General features: G+C 27.9%; 2 protein-coding genes across 3 annotated transcripts in view; both read left to right on the forward strand.

The window, feature by feature from the left end:
• The first annotated feature begins 2,423 nt into the window (after nt 1-2,423).
• Nucleotides 2,424-3,876, forward strand: LOC148238243 (uncharacterized). Its single transcript, XM_088181777.1, has 3 exons — nt 2,424-2,990; nt 3,063-3,177; nt 3,243-3,876. Exons 1-3 carry the CDS (start codon nt 2,596-2,598, stop codon nt 3,573-3,575), a joined length of 843 nt encoding a protein of 280 aa, XP_088037903.1. The 5' UTR covers nt 2,424-2,595; the 3' UTR covers nt 3,576-3,876.
• A 3,131-nt stretch (nt 3,877-7,007) lies between these two features.
• LOC148238244 (uncharacterized) overlaps nt 7,008-17,600 on the forward strand; it is a 77,780-nt gene continuing 67,187 nt past the window's right edge. Inside the window, exon 1 of one of the 2 annotated variants that reach the window (XM_088206195.1) lies at nt 7,008-7,302. Coding sequence is in view for 1 of the 2 variants with exons in the window: in XM_088206194.1 (XP_088062320.1) it covers nt 15,151-15,339 (189 nt within the window). In the remaining variant the exon portion in view is untranslated. Of the gene's footprint in view, nt 7,303-15,075; nt 15,340-17,600 lie in introns of those variants that run through there. The other variant, XM_088206194.1, reaches the window with a different exon arrangement.

Here is a 17,600-nt window from a genome sequence, read left to right on the forward strand (position 1 = left end):
TAAATTAAAATAATAAATACTCAGGATGAAAACAACTAATATATCTGAAGATATAAATTCTCTGGAATCGAGATATAAAGAAACTTGAAAAAATCCGAGAGTAATTTCCCGGGAAAAGTCGGGATTCATATGATAAAAGCAAAATCGACGAGTGAGCTGCAAACTATACTAAATATTGCATTTTACATAGCTTTGCGGATCGAAATAAATAAGTATATTAAATCTGTTTAAGATTACTTTAAAAAAGACATATGTATTGAAGAATAATTAAATACTTGATAAATAAAATAAAATGTCTTATTTTCAAAATAGATTTTACTGATGTAGATATAAATACATATTGCGGAAATTAAGATCTTTACCTGGTTTCAATAGGGTAATAATTTTTATTACTACCCGTACTTAGACAGGAGTAACATTGTATCAATGGGATTTCTATGAGGGCCACATAATAATTTAAAAAATACTTTTTTTTAATTTTACAATAAGCAAAATTATAAAATTAGAAGTTCAGTCAATTAAAATTAATGAGAATAACGCAAATAGGTTATTGTAAGTCATTGTTTGTAATTTAGTTCTGTGGCGACTATCATAAGTTTACGGATGCTAATTATTCATAAATATGTACAGGTAAAATTATGTAAAGTTATTCGACAAGAAACCGCAAACTGAGTAATAATATATAATGTATATTTTTTATGTGCGCACGTCATGAAGCATCATAATTATAAACACTTATCTAATTTCCGCTTTTAAAGGAATATTTATTTATTATATCGGCACGTGCACCCCTAAAGTGCTATTAACGGAGATAAAATGTAAAGAAAAATGTCTCTTGAGCCATCCGACGCAATTTGGAAATTATACACTGAACAAGAAGATGCAAACACGAATATATATATTTAATTGTGTCACGCAAATAACATACGGTTTTTAAGAGATTCGGACGATTTCTAAGTCATAAGATAGAATTCGATAGAGTGTTAGGCATTTGTAAGAAAATTTCGCCTAAGGCTGAAGATCGTTTCATACTGTTTTTCTGTAGTAGAAAATACATTTAGACTGCGCTGTTTATTCAAACGTTTTTTTATTGTATACTCTACAATGGTAACATAATAATAATAAAATATTAAAATAAAAAAAAAAACCACAGGTGTTTTATGACTTATGATTATTACAAATGAGACACTTGATTAAAATATTCGTGTAAGGACAGTGAAAAAGAGATAAAATATGTAAACAACATTTATCTCGACAAATTTGCGTAATATCTGAATAAGGGAATTGTTCAGATGTAACGTCACGTAAAAGGTTGTAGTATTATATATAGCAAGAGCATTTTGTTAGGGAAATATTATATAACCAATGGGTTGTGTTTTAGGTCAAAGATAGACCAACAGATAATCTGGATATATAGTATAGATATATAATGCACAATAGTAGCTTTATCATATCTTCATTTTTAAATAAGTGCAAAATCACTATCTTTCTTTTTTTTACTAAGTTTGAAAACTCGAATTGGATCATCTTGTATTTATATAAAAAAAACAAAGAGAAATTTTAATTTCAACTCTTTCAAAAGGTAAGTATTGCTTGAATTAATAGTTTATAGCATTTCAATCTAAGATATAATCATCAAAGCACTTTCCAGCAAATTAAGCTGCTTTTCAAAGCCTTTTGATTCCAGTTTGGTACAAGGATTTCGTATGGTAAATATAATATAGACTTAGTAATTAAATAAAGGTATACGGAAGCGTAAATGATTAATTTCGTGCGTATGAATGAAACCACAATTAATTAAGCTTATCATTAAGGTCGTACATTTAAATTAGGAATGTGGCAAAAAGCCACTAGCCATTAAATGAAAATCATATTTTTTATATTATTGCTAACTATTATTAAACATTACTTTTAAATGTATATTTACCATTGGGATAATACAGTTTTAACCTTTTTATTTAGTTGCTTGTTAGTAAAGATAATTGAGCTTTTTGCCATCTACAAAATAACGATGTGTTTATTGTAATTATCAAGTTTGTTAAGCATTAAAAGCGTTCAATATATTAATAATTATAAATAAACTCAGTCATATTCGATGTACGTATTGATTACAAGAAAGGTTTATGTAAGCATAATTGAATGTTTTATAGTTTCATTGCTCTTGCGGTCAATAGTTTTGAAGTTTCATTACGTAATGCTTGCGAGTATTTTAGATCGTGTGTTTTGATGCGCAGTCGTACTGTGAGCAATATAAACTCTTATACATAGGGTTAATTAAAGTAATGTATTAATAGTGTATTATTATTTATTATTATTTTTATAGTTCATTTTGTTTAAAATAAAAATATTTTTATTAACTATCTAATAAAATACCTCACTGGCCGTACATGTTTTCACTCGATAGCTTTTGGCCATAAGCGTTTGACAGTTCCAAGTCACGTGACTAGTTCGAGATGTTGAAGTTCTTGACATTGTGTCATTTATGTTATTAATTGTCGTTTTATCATATATTATCAACGTTCAGTTAAATCGATCAAAGCAAAATATCTGAAATCTACATAAATTGATCAATTTTTGAAGAAACTTCTAGAAATTATGAATTTTAAACTTTACTTGAATTTGTTCATAGACGAATCGGTCAGGCGTACGTATCTTGTGACCAAAGAGAGCTTAGAACTGTGCACAGAATGTCACGAGCATCTTCCAAAGTTAGAATATCGCGAATTTGCGTCGGATTCGGAACATAACCTAAATTCCGATAACATAGAACGAGTTATATATAAGCATTATAAGTTTAACACTCACATAATGTTACTGAAATCGTTTTTGGAACCTATCAGTACGACGAAACTCTACAGAAAACACTTGATTAGAACATTTAAAAATAAAGTGAGAGAGGACGAAGGAAACATCGATGATAATATCACATATAAGTGTTTTATAGTCGTCGAATCAAAGTTGTCCGACTCGTTTATGATAGATTATACTTGGTATGTAAATCTAGACAGTGAGAATTTGTTTCATACTTGATTATATAATTAATACTTTTACTATTATTGTAGGAATAATAGGTTATGGAGAGATTGTCATATAGCATTAGAAAGAGAATGTGCTGCTGCTTGGTTATCGACTCTCGGAGGAGGATTTTCTGCACTCGGAGACTATTCCGTTAAATTTGTAATTATTTTAAATTTTAAATCTATTATTTGTATTACATTTTATTAATTATTATATTGTTTTAGGCAAAAATGGCATTATTAACATCGCTGCAACAGATACATTTGGCTAAAACATCCAATGATGAGAACGGTATAGCTAGAGGGTTGTTATTTCTCTCTTTAGCTTTCTCTCAGTTGGGATTCCACAAACATGCAAAAACCTTAATGAACAAAGCCTGGAATTATCCATCATTCGATCCTCGCCATAAGAAAATGTGCATGGGAGTTCAAGTAAAGTTACAGTACGAAGCAAATATAAGAAAAGAAATGCCCGAAGAAGAGAAACAAAAATGGGCGACGCAAAGGTGGAACGTTTGGAATGCAGTCATGAGTGAAATTAAATCTATGACGATTTAAATAGTCATAGGTCTGAATAAAAATGTGATATAGATTATACTTTAGTAGTAGTCTTAAGCGTAATTAATGTCACAAATTCACCATTCAAAATGATACTTTTCTTTTATCCTCCGTCGATATTGTCATATCGTAATTATATCATGAAGGTTGTGGTAATGATTTTAAATATGTATTTTTTCCTTACAGTTAACAGTGAAACTAAAATTGCTACTTCAATTGTGTATTTTTCATATGAATTTTTTATTTTTTTGTTTTATTTGTACTAAATTTTTCTTAAAAAATAAATGTTTGCCATAGTAAATTTTGTTATTTATTTGAAATGCTTTTTACTTTATAAAAATAAAATTTACAGTTCAACTATTATCTGTAGGTTATAGTTTGAAACAATTGGTTTGAGTCTTTGCTATTTCTTAAAAAATAAGTTTAGATTGCATTGATGAAAAAACGCCTCTTAAATATTTGCCTCTTACTTCGTTTTGCTCTTTTATTCCACTGTTTTTTTCAGAACAATAATTGCATACAAATTGGTTTTCGATTTGTGGTATAAAAAATCTAAGCATTATTTTTTAATTTACTTTTCCTCAAAATATTTATGAAAACAATTTTTTATGTGACTTTTTGCTCTACTAGGAAAACAATGTTTATATGTAGATACAAATGAAAGTTTACTAGATGGATTAAAACCGGATTTTTAGTATCTATTTTGATTTTAATTGCAGTTGAAATAATGCAGTTTGAGTAGTTATAATCTATTTCCTACAGCTTAATCACTCTCACTATTACTTTAAATAACTTTAAAATGTTTCTTTTATTTCTCAATTTTAAAAAAATTAAAAAATCTTTTTTTCAATGCATGTATTATCAGCCGCCTCTCATTCTCTCATTACAATGATTACATTACATTTATCTGACAAAACAGGGTTATTAAAAACTTAGACTCGTGACTTGTGAGTGGTCACTGAAATGTGTCGACGTAATAAATACTTTATATTGTAGTGCCGTGTTTCAGATGTTATGGAACAGTGAGGAGAGTAAGGATGCTCCGTGAATAATCCTGTAACGCATTAATAATGTCACGTAATGACACGATTGATGCGTTACACATGTATATAATGATATTTGCATATAATTCGATTAATGCATTACAAGTGTATATAATGAAAATTTCATTAATGTTATGGTACAACATGCAAAATCTGATACAATACTGAGGTAAATATATAATAATTTTCGTGGCAACTATATATGTACATTACATTTAATCAGTTCAGTTGATAAACCCAACAATACATTTAACAACGTCCTTATTTTATTAATTACATTTAAATCAGCCACAACGTCCGTTATCATCAGTATCTATGTATTTCATAGTAGCTGTCTTTATTTCAAAAACTACAAAAAAATTTACAATGTAACTAATTCCATCTAGTATAAAATGTCAATATAAAAATAAAAAATACACACCTGTGTCCCCATGTTCTTAACAAAAAAGAATAAAAAAGTCAAACTAATGCATTCATCTCTTTAATGTAAAATGATTAGGATATTATCAGATGATCAACATATGTGCACCTAATAATACGTCCTATTGAATGTACGACTTTGTGGTAAGAATAAGTATTGGTAAGATTTCGCATTGAATTTTTTAAAATCTAAAAAAAAAAACTGACATTCGATCAAACTTGACGTACTTTTTTAGGGCGTGGCTCTTCGTGGCATATTCATTGAAATGATTGGCTCTTATAACCATACACTCATGATTCATCATCTGTTATCACTGTTGAAACAATGCTGGATCGTCAACGACTTCGTTTAATTGCTCAGGGAGTTTCTAAAAACCAAATACCTCAGCAATCTTCCTAATATATTTGTTTATTTTTTATAAACGTTTATTATAATTTAAAGAATACAGAATAATACATACTTTAAAATTAAGAACAATTTACTGGTTTATAACCATTTTATAGTTTGCAAGGGGAAATTATATAAAAGTATGTAATAGTTATACCAATTTTAGATAAACGAAGGAAACATAAAAAATATAAGTAATTGTATTAGTACGTTTAAGACTATGTATTTATATAACCAGGGACATAAAGTTTCTCAAAAAATATTTATATCTTGATGTGTTCAGGCATTTTATATTTCTCTTGTCTTAGTCACTGATTATAGAGATAAGTTGGTTTATATTTTTTTATATGAAACTACCATGCGGGACTCCAGCTGGAATTTTGCGCAGCAGAAAACATAGCTTTGACCTTTCAAGTATAAGTTTATTATGCATATAAGAAAATTGAGAGTTTTATATTTAGATAATTTATATCTTTATGTCGAGCATTATTATAATTTGATTACTAATCATAATATCTTTAATTGATTTCACATTTTCATTTCAAAATAAAGAGATCGTCGAGCGTTATTGAAAATGAAAGCGAAATCCAAATTTGTCGATATTTTCTGATCACACGTCGAATGTAATGCCATTGGAACTCTGTTTTTTACGTGTTTTTTATTAATTCAACGTTTCATATTAATTTATTATTTTATATTATATTTTGACACAATTGCGTACATTGAATGTGTATTACCATTGAAAATGAACAGCAAATATACGTTTCGCAACTGTCGAATTGAGTTTCATCGACATTTTAGAGCAGCATATAATTGCATTAGCGCTTATCAGTTAAATTAATATTTCACTAATAGAAATATATATATCTACTAGTGAAAATACATTTGGACTTCACTAGTGAAAATATAACTTCATCGGAAAATACTCGTTCACTGTAACATTTATTTATTTACTAAAATTAAGAGCATCGTGACCTGAAAATTTAATCAAATGCGTCATGATGGTCAAAAACATAATATATATTAAAATTTAAAAATACATATAAATATCTACATATATACGTATGCATACAAATACATAAAGCCACACACACATATTACTAAAAACATGAAAACATGATAAAAGGACAGACACAAATCACCTCAGAAAATGTCAATATCTTGATGCATAGTATTGAGCAGACGTACCGGCATGAGAAGAGTTGGCAAGTGCTCCAGTCCTAGACTTTACAGGCAAGAACAGTGGACGCGACCGAGAACTATAACCACTTTCTGAAACCCACGTTTGGAGCTGCACGAGCATTGATGGTTTTTCTACTATGCTTTTGAGCAGCCCTCCCGCAAATTACGTCGAAAATATATTTGTATTAGTGAAAATAAAAACTTCATTGTAAAATATATGCAGTCAATAATTGTGATGAATCAATATATTAGTTTTGTCTTACGATCTCAAAAGATAATACGGATCTCGGATCTTCTCAAAGCACCCAGAGAAAGTTTCCTTTAACCAACGGTTGGCCATCGCCAATCCCATTGACGGCGCTATGCACCTGCAGAGAGCGAAGAGTGTCAGGTGCCGGCAGTGCCGCTTCTGGTCTAGAGCCGGTCGGACGTTGTCATTAACCACAGTTCTTCAGTCTAATCTCTGACGTACCGGCGAAACGTAAACAATTCATGTTCTATTTTTTCTTCATCTGCGACGCGTAGTGCAAAGATGAAGTAGTTCACGAGGATCGAATTGCTTTTTGGTGTTGTTTGATTTTATGAAAAAATGGTGGTAATGGTACACACCTGCCGCAGGACTAGGATCGTTTGATGTGAAGTGACTGGAAGCTGTGTACAGGAAGTGGTGGTTAGAGTAACGACAAACATAAAAGTAAGCTATTCTATATTTTATTTATGCTTCAAGTTTCTTTACCTGTAAATAAATGACAATATACAATAATCGTTTTCTCAAAGTTATTGTTTATTAATTATTATTTATGCCATGTTAAAAAAAATATTCGGCATATATTTTTTATGAAATATTATAAGGTTAAAGAAATATTTTGCTCCCTTAAAAGTTTAATTAATAAATAATTTTATATGTGAATGGTCTCAAGTTTATGTTAATAAAATTTAACAAGTTTAACCAGACATAAAACTTTGATTTTTTTTATTTATGTATAGTTTAAAAATACACCATGAATAAATATTTTATTGTTTGTTAACCTTTTCCACTCCATTTATTTTTATTGCTTCATTAAAAATAATCAAATTATATGGATTTTACTGCATTTATTATTAAATATGTATGAAACAGTTGCAATTTAAAATATTTTTTATTCGTGATGATTGAGAATTTATGAGACTTAAATATCAAAGGTTGAGTTTTACTAAAAGAGGATTTATAAATTTGACTGGTAAAAAAAACAAACAAGAATTTAAAACACATTGTATTTTGTATTTTGTAGTAGATTTGATAAACTTAACAAAAAATAATATAACCTAGTTAGAAAAAAGTACAACTGTGATTTGATTGATGTTTATATATATATAAAAAATATAACGTGCTTACAAAAAACGTATAATTTTGCATAATGTTAACGTACGATGTACGATCAACAGTATGTAGTAATTGGAGCGTGGATTGAGAGTGCAAAGGGTTAATAATCTTATATTATACATAATATCTGTATAAAAAATACGTATTAATGACAACAATTTTATTATTATTTTTTATATTTGGATTAAATAATACAAAATAAAGCATATTTATTATAAATAAATGTGCCGTATCTAAAATCTGCAAATACATTTTTACATCAAAGTTAAAATATCGTTGATTTTATATTTTTAAATTCATGGTTGTGTAAGATTTTTGCTTAGGCAAAATTATCAAAAGGTATTAAAATTTAATTTTCATGTCTTAGTAAAACATAATATAGAATAATAAATAAAATTTTGAGTAATAATTTATAGTTATAGATTTTTAAAGTATAAAAAAGTGAAATCTATAAAAATCAGCATTAAAATTGCTTTGTATATTTTGTAATAATATTTATTTTTGTTATTGAAGATAAATTGTAGTGTTGAAAACAATTTTTTACAAGTAATATTATAGTAAAAAATAATAAACTATATATTTAGTTATTTTATATTTGTATCATAATTGTTGCAGTTGTAAACTATAATAAATATACTATTATGTGCATTCTCTATAAATTTGACTTTTATATTCTAATATATGTATTTTAATTACCATACTCTAATTTTATCATTATGTATTTTAAGCTTCTAATATTAAATATATATTTTTCATCATATTTATAAATACATTTCTTAACTTACCTATTATGTTGTACGAGTATATTATTTTATAGTTACAAAACTGAATAATTAACTGAAAAAATATCAATAAATCAAAAATGTTAGACTATTATTTAGTGTCCAAATTTTCAATTATAAATAAGAGTAGTTTTTTTTAATTTAATTTATAAATATTTTTTTAGGAATCTTCCATTACTTTCAATTTTTTTTAATTAATAATATATTTTTTATGTAGCATATATTATATTAAACCTAAAAATATTTGCATTTAAATACAAGTTTCATGGTTATATAAAAATAATTTTTTACTGTTTATATAAAAATATTTATTACTGTTTAAAAAAACATTTATTACTGTTTATATAAAAATATTTTTGATGATGCAGTTAATTATATGTTTCTTAAACATATTAATAACAGATTATACACAAATTGCTTCTTAGCTATGTTGTATCCAAATAAAATATAAAAAGGAGTTTGATTTATATTCACAATATTATTAGTATTATAAAATGCTTAGAATATTAAAATATAAAGATATTCCAAATTTTTTTGATTATTTTTTTTAATTGTATGTTTAATATACAATTATATATTTGTAGTTTAGAATCATCTTTATATTACAGTGTTAATATAAATATCATGTTACAAGTTATTTTAAAAGCATGTTACATTGATAAGTTCGTGAGGAAGCAAAAAGTAAAAAAATGGCCCATTCATGCTTCAACATTATAATTTTTTTATTCGAGTTATCTGATCTTTTCATGCACATACATTATGCACGAACCTTTTCGTTTTTATTTTCGACACAATACGACATTTCTTTCCGTATAACGATATCATTATCGCCAAAGTCTCGCCGAACAATGAGCTTTAAAACAGACAATAACTTTCGCTCGCGTTTACTACTGTTATACATTTTTTTACGACTCCGAAAATTCATCGAAACTAGCGAACGTGGCACAAATCTATTATTATTATCATTATGTATAGCAAATTATAAAGTCGTTAATTTTTTACTCACACACACACACACCATGCACTGACTTGATTTAAACGTTAGAACTTTTTGATCATGTGTGTTGCGGTGATTAGATCAGTTGCGAGCCTTAAGGCATATCCTCCATTAGGCTATTTCCTCATCTTGTGTTGTGTTTCATACACACGAGTGCACTTTCTACATTATATAGACATAAAAGTTAATAAGTATACACGTGCATAATCGACTTGTGTGTTTTGCATTTATATAATGAATTAATTTAAAAGATATCGACGCGTCGCGAGCGCGAAACCTGTTCGCATATTTTGCTCAAAGTTGTATGAAAAGAGAAGATGAGAGTGGAATCATATACGTAGTGATTAACATAATGGACCATATCCTCGTGCGGGTTTTGAATTTAATAACGATATCGAATTTGATTATGTTTTTTCGATGCATTCGTTACGGCCTTGGCGTTTTGTGGAATTAAACAGTGAAGAAGCATGCAAAGGTCAGACAATGGTTGACAAAAAATGACATTTAAGACTTAAGCTCGAGATTCCAGGTGTTAATTGAATACAATTTGGGTAATTTATGATGGAAAAAAATATAATTTCAATGACATTTATAACACGTTTTTTTAAAGAATGAATGGAGTCTTATATCATGTTAAAATAATATAATAATATTGGTCTTGCGGCTTTGTGTTTTACACAATCGCGTAATATTTTAAATATTATACATATTATAAATTTAAAAAAAAAAAATTCAATTAATTAGTATAGTTTTTTTTTTATTAAATTTAATACTATAGTATTTACATATTGTGTCAAAAAGGATGATTTACAAAAACCGTTGTACAGAATTGAAATTATTAAAATATGTTTTTATTTAATAAATGCATGTAACACTTTGAAGTATGTGGTACTTATTACTTATTTTATATCCGGTATTCATATTATGTTTACCTGCATATAAAAAATGTTTATTTAGCAGAATAAATATATGCGAGCTCGTTCTTTTAATAAGCATACTTCTTGTAAAGGCTATTGAACTGATTGGATACAATATACAAGAACAAATACACCGACACCACTTAACGGTCTAATTAACGACGTTCCACTATAATTAAAAATAGCCCTTATTATTTCATTCATCACATTCTCGACACACGCAATGAACACATTCTACCAAATATGTGCATAATATGTTCTTAGCTCAGTTAAGCGTGTGGATAATCTAGGATAACGATCTCTCCATGGCCTTTTATAGTTTTAATATCCAAATCAAAGCGGATGACATTTTTATTTTTCACATACATATATCAACTGTTGCCTCACCGTCTCGTCAAAGATGGAAACTTAAAGCAGTTTCTCCAATCGAACGTCCAAATTTAAATTGAAAATGATTTTTTTTGATAACCGGTCAAGGTTCAAGCGGATTTGTGATGCTTTGTAGTAAAATGAAGCTGATCGAACTGGTGTTTTGAAAGCGAAAGTTAACAGATTTCCTCTGAGAAACCACTTATTGGCAGATGATGAATTGAGCTCTGTGGAGATAATTAGACTGAAAAGACCGCCTTTGAGTTAAAGGCCATGAGTGGTTTGGTCCATCCGCGGACAAGAGTCGTATTTCATCGCTAAGACCTGTTGGCGAGGTCCTCCTTGACATTTTGCTGGTTTCCGAATTGCGAGACTGCTTTTGTCAACACCTCTCAAAACAGCATCTTGAGCCGGTCAACCAATATTTACTCACATTATAATGATTGTTGTAAGAAATAATAAGAATAATCTAAGTAAACCGATTATAAAAGGTCACCAAAATTAGGTTCATAGTTATTTACCTTAAAAATTTCTAATTTTAAAGATAATCAAGCGGATTATATTGTACAATATATGCAAATTTAATCATATTTATTTATAAATTAATTCGTATAATATTTATATATTTTAATTATAATGATTTTTTAAAACAGTATTAACGCATTGTTTGCATATATTACTGCCTTATTAAATATAAATAAAATATTGATATAAGCTTTAGTGAAAATGTAACCTAACCTAACGAAAGCAATATTAACATAAATTCAACATCATAAGGAAATATCATTTTAAAAAATAAATTATAAATTTATCAAATCTTCTTTGAAGAAATGTAAAATGTGAAATTTTTGTATACTTTAATTCAATTTAATTAAACTAGCAATAATTTAGTTAATACGCTTGTTATTGAAGTCCATATATAACACAATTTTACTCATACTTTACTAAGATTTCTTGCACTTCTTTTGGGCGATAGATATATTTATTATTATATAAAGACTCATTATAAAACATTTTATAAAGCACATTTTTAAAAAATATTATTATTTGTATTTCAAACTAATATACAAAAACCATAATAATATTTTATTTTATTTTTAATATTGGATACTACAGTTTTCTTGTCAAAATTTAATTGACAGTAAATTTTTTTTTTTGCGTTTATTACAATTAATTATTACATTTATAAAACACATTTATTAAAAATCGTATCTCTTGTATTTTTAAGCAATATACGAGTTTTATCATATTATTTTATTTTATTTTTAGTATTGATTACTTAAATTTTTATTGCCATAACATTGTGCAATTACTTAATAGTAATCAGCAAGATCAAAAAAGTTGTATTTCTTATTGAATTATTAACTACTCTATGATCAATTTATTGTATATTGTTGTCCCAAACATGTACCACTATAAGATAATAAATGTTATGCATATATTGCAGCAAAAAATAGCTATATATTCTATATTTTAAATAAAAATAGTATAATAAACTAGCAGAGAAAGCTTTGTCAATTTTACTTATTTCACAATACTAATATTAAAAATTGTATTTAAGTATTTTCACAATGAGTAAAGCACAAGAATATAAAATACAATACATGATTATATTATGGTTTTCAATGTTTTGACTTATACCACTTTCATAATAAACGGAACATATGACTAGTTAATAATTATAGGTAGTCAGTAACTTAGTCGTAAACTATCGGTAACTATTTGACAAATGGTCAGTAAACAAGATGACTATTACAGGTGTCGGGAAAATACGTATTTGTTCAGAACAGAAATTACTCTTCAAGCTAATTAGGAAAAAAAATATTAATTGATTTATATGGACTTATTGTAATAATATTGTTTTTTTCTTCAAGTTTCTGAGAAATGATATTGTTTTACTTTTGCTAAAATAACTTTTAAATTAGCCATTTTTTATGTTTATTAGAAAATATTATCATTTGAACAGTTATAAAAATCTTTGTTTACAAATTAAACGTGAGATTCATTATTGGAAAATAGTTGAAGAAATGCTTTTGCAATCTTTAAAAATTAAAGCTCTTCTGGCACATCAAAAATACATTTAAAGAGATCTACTGATAGTATGGGAATCAAGATCTGGAAAAATAAATAAGAGAATCAATCTCTGAGTTTAGTAAAATGACTTTTAACTGTAGCTTTAATTAAAAAAAAATTATATCTGTAACAAAGCTTACTTTAAAAAGGCAGCTACGATAATTATTATGTTCTAATAAGTTTATAATACTCTTGAGTAATGCTGACATTAAATCTAAAACAATAATAATATACATTTACAAGGTGGTGCATTTAAATGTAGTCCAGTACAAATTATTTGTGATTATTAATAAATAAAAATAATCGAATAGATATTTTTTACATGACTATATTTTAGATCTAAAATATGTCTTAAATGCTATTCTGTCGTCAGTTCTATTTAATCAAAGTTCATCTGTATACATATTTTTCACGTTATAGTTTTTCAATTCGAAGTAAATATAATTAAAACCATCTGTGTATATTGTAACCATATTTACATGTTAATCGAACGTTACTCAACTACAGTGTGTTTTAAAAAAGTAATTTAATTTTTTACATAACGTTACGTGTTTTATAATTTACTTTAATCAGCAAAGCATGTTATATATCGATTTTTTTACAAAAAAATACTACCGGTACAAACAATAACGAGTAGCGTCACAATCGGCGTGCAGCGATAATTGTTAACGGTCGTTAGCCGCCGTTTAAATTTGTTTGCTTTGAATTTTTCACAACCCAGTGCCGATGTGGTCCACGCACATCCGACAAAGAGGTTTCTGGTTCTTGGCCATCTTGGCGAGGAAGTTGTCGGAGATGACGGCGATGGAGAAAAAGGCGCCTTCCAGACAAGAACGATAAACATCTCATGCATATGCGATTTATCTCGGAGGCGCGAGATATGGACTGTTCTAGTGATTTTATTTAAAGATATCGACGTAGATGTAGTGTGTGGTCATGTAGTAGGAAATGGTATAAAAATGGGCGTGGGTCTACTAAACACTAGTTCTGTTTATCTCACTTAGTTCAGTAGTTGACCAGATGGATTCCTCTCTTATACGAATATTCTTAGTATTTTTTTTATGTACATGCAGCTAGTATATTATTATAATTCATAGATGTGGCAGTTATATTCGATAATGTTTTTAATAAATGAGACAATATTTAACGTAAAAAATGATATTCTGTGGGGTTTTGTAACAAGCGCATTGACTTTATGAAATACCTAAAATAGTTCTGTTGGCCTTACATAGTACACTAAAGATATGCATTAATCAAGGGATTTACTACAGTGCTAAACAATAATACTATTGATCCTAAATTAGCTCTTCTCCCATTCGTCCAAGCTTCGTTCAAAGGCCAGTATAAGGTACAGGTTGATTATCGTCTCCAATCTAAATATATCCTTTCACATTCACGGTAGCTCATCTCTACAAATAATCCAGATGAAGCAACGCTTCAATTAGTTCAATCATTAATTCGAGCGCACCTTTCGCTTATTTCGTAAATTCGCTCCGCTTATAGACAAATCCGACATATCTGTACAGAACTAAAAAAACTTTTAGAGCGGATTCAGAAGTGTCAATCTGTGATTTCGAAAGGCTGATCGGGGACAAGATTACAAGCAAATACGGCAATAATTAGAAGCACTCTTAGTTCTTCATAAGGATGAGCCAAAGCTAAAGAGGCCACCGCACTCTCGGACTCGCTGACCCTGTTTGTTTTATTTATATTCATATTTTTTTAATCAACTTTCTACTGTTGATATATATTTTTTCCTCTTGTTCCGATCGATCGCTTAAGATTGTGCGTTACGTATGGAGGGCAAGCTAATAAATTATTCACGGATCCTTCGCTGTGACGTCACACTCCATTGATGCATCGGTTAGCAACTGATTACACAGTTTAAGTGTGTGATCAGTTGGTCTTGTGGCGAAGGATGTTGTCGGCAGGTGTTTTGAGGAAATTGTGACGATTTCAGAATACCAATTGGCATTAGAGGAAGGGTTCTAACAGTCGTTTCTGGTCGCTTCTGCTCGACACACATACATATATTCTTTTTATGTATACAGAAGAAGTATCCGACCGGAAGAAGATGAAGAATGATTCGCGTGATGATCTTTGTATGAGCCGTTCTAAATTCGTGCGAATCGACAAGGCGCGTGTCAAATCGAGTTTCTATTATTCGCATTCAATGGGTGGAAATGGGAATGGTTTTAATCTGTATGGAAGAATATTGGGACATATCAAGGTAAAGTTTCTAAAAATCTATTCCACATATATCATATCTCATTGATTTTGATTTTATTTTCATAACATTATAATTTTTTTTTCAATGTTTGATTTTGTATGTTTTATTGTTGTTCTTTGGATTGGGATTTTGGTTACGTTATTTTATGTTTTAAAATAAATATGTATTTATTTAATTTTTTATATTTTTACATTTTAATATTTATTGAAAAAAATGTAATAAGTCGTGTGTTACATGCCGAATGTTTTTTCGTATGTAAATCTCTTTTAGATTCAATTTTATAATATTATTTTTTATACATACATACTATATGATTGTTTTTTCAACTTTTCCTAAATACAGATAGTATAAAAAAAAGTTATATTTCAAGAGCACCTGTAAACAATAATAGGTAAAATAAAAAAATGTTAAGATTATGTTCATAAAATTACTTGGTACTTCACCAAATTATACATAAATAATATGTATTTACTCAATATTATGTATTGAGTAAATACATATGTGAGTATCTTATATAGGTACATTGTGTGTGTATGTAAACCTATAAACATATGTATTTACTCATATACATATGTATGTATGTAGGACAGTATGTATCATATACACTTTGCATGGCACAACTAATTATTAGAAAAAAAATTGCAAAAATATTTGGCTGAATTTGTGTGTAATGAGTCTCTCTAGTCTCTGGTTCCTCGTGGTCAAATAAGATAAGCTGGCGAGTCTTGAGAGAGACTGTGAGTTGCTTTTTCATCTGAAAGAGAATCGAGTGATCAATAATATCAATAGTTTTGTACTAGTCTTCGGACAAAAGAGAGAGAAAGACCAATTGCGTTATTGTTTAGCTCCTCTTTCAGTACATACTAAGTTTATTTTTTATAAATTACGCGTATTTAATAAAATTAAAATTTATCTTATTTATGTATAAATACATTAATTTTGTATTGAAAACAATCAATTTTAAATGATTATTTTTTATACAACGAATTAGATGTAATATAAAATAGAAACATATTGTTATAAATTATATATAACAAAAAATACATTAGGCTACTTTTAAGTGCGCAATTATACATTGTTTAATCGCTTTAAAAATCAAAGTTTGTTATCACTATTTTTTTGGATATAAAAAAAATATATGATATTTTTAAACAATATTAATTATAATGAGCTCGTATTTTTCAGGTTAAAATTTTAATATTTTTGTGGTCAGAATTTATATTACATGGGTCAAAATTTATATTAATAGGCATTAGCCAGAATAAGTATGAGATAGTTAGAATTTATAGTAATCGCTTAAAATTTATATGAAATTGGACATTGGTATGAATTATTTTGACAGATGTTCAGAATCATTTTTTTCAGTACGCAATAGTGTTGCTATTGCTGTAACGCTCAAGATTGCTACAACTAGTCGATCAGCAATTCGAACAGGTGTCAAGCTTGTTCTTGTCCAAATACTTCCCGTTTCGTTTGTCGCTCTGTTAAATATATTCGTTAAGTTATTCATGGGGAATTCAATGTTCTGAACAACGCTCGCTCGCTACCGCTCGCTCGCACTTAACCTGTCTTTTTTAGCTTTGGTGCGACTGATATATATTCATAATGTATTTCTAAAAGAAATAATTTATTGCCCATTTATATTTATGAATTTTTATACTATTTTTTTTTATTTTTATGATCGTCCTATATTATGATTCTGACCATTTGATATTTTTATTTATTTTATTATGATCCTAAATAATATAATTATGACCAAAAATTTCTTTTTATTCTGACCCAAAATTAATTTGAATTCTGAGCATTTAACTTTATGCCATTATAATATTAATTTCATGAGTATAAATTGATATATTCTATGTTGCATTAGCCTTATAAATTAAAAAGCTACATTTAAATGCGCTATAATTATCATTTGATCAATCTGTTTTAGTTAAAATATATCACACAATTAAAATTTTTTGAAACTGTATTTATTCACTGCACGGTTGGTAAAAATAATACTTTATTTGTAATTTAAAATGACCAATTTATATACATTTATTTTTGCCTGGTGATAAAATATGCTAGTGAGCATTTGTAGGTTATAATTTTTTTATGTGATTAATTGACTACTGCTAGTGATTAATTGCTGGCAGTGAATTGCAGGCGGCAAATTTTCCTAGACTCCTTATAAGTATCATTTTGTATGGCGAAGTTACATTTAAATGCGACAAAATTATTGCAAAAGCATACATAAAAATAACATGAATGAGGCTACA

The sequence above is a fragment of the Plectrocnemia conspersa genome, unplaced genomic scaffold, assembly GCF_051122295.1.
Source record: "Plectrocnemia conspersa isolate PC_06_02 unplaced genomic scaffold, ASM5112229v1 ptg000002l, whole genome shotgun sequence".
Lineage (NCBI taxonomy): Eukaryota > Metazoa > Arthropoda > Insecta > Trichoptera > Polycentropodidae > Plectrocnemia > Plectrocnemia conspersa.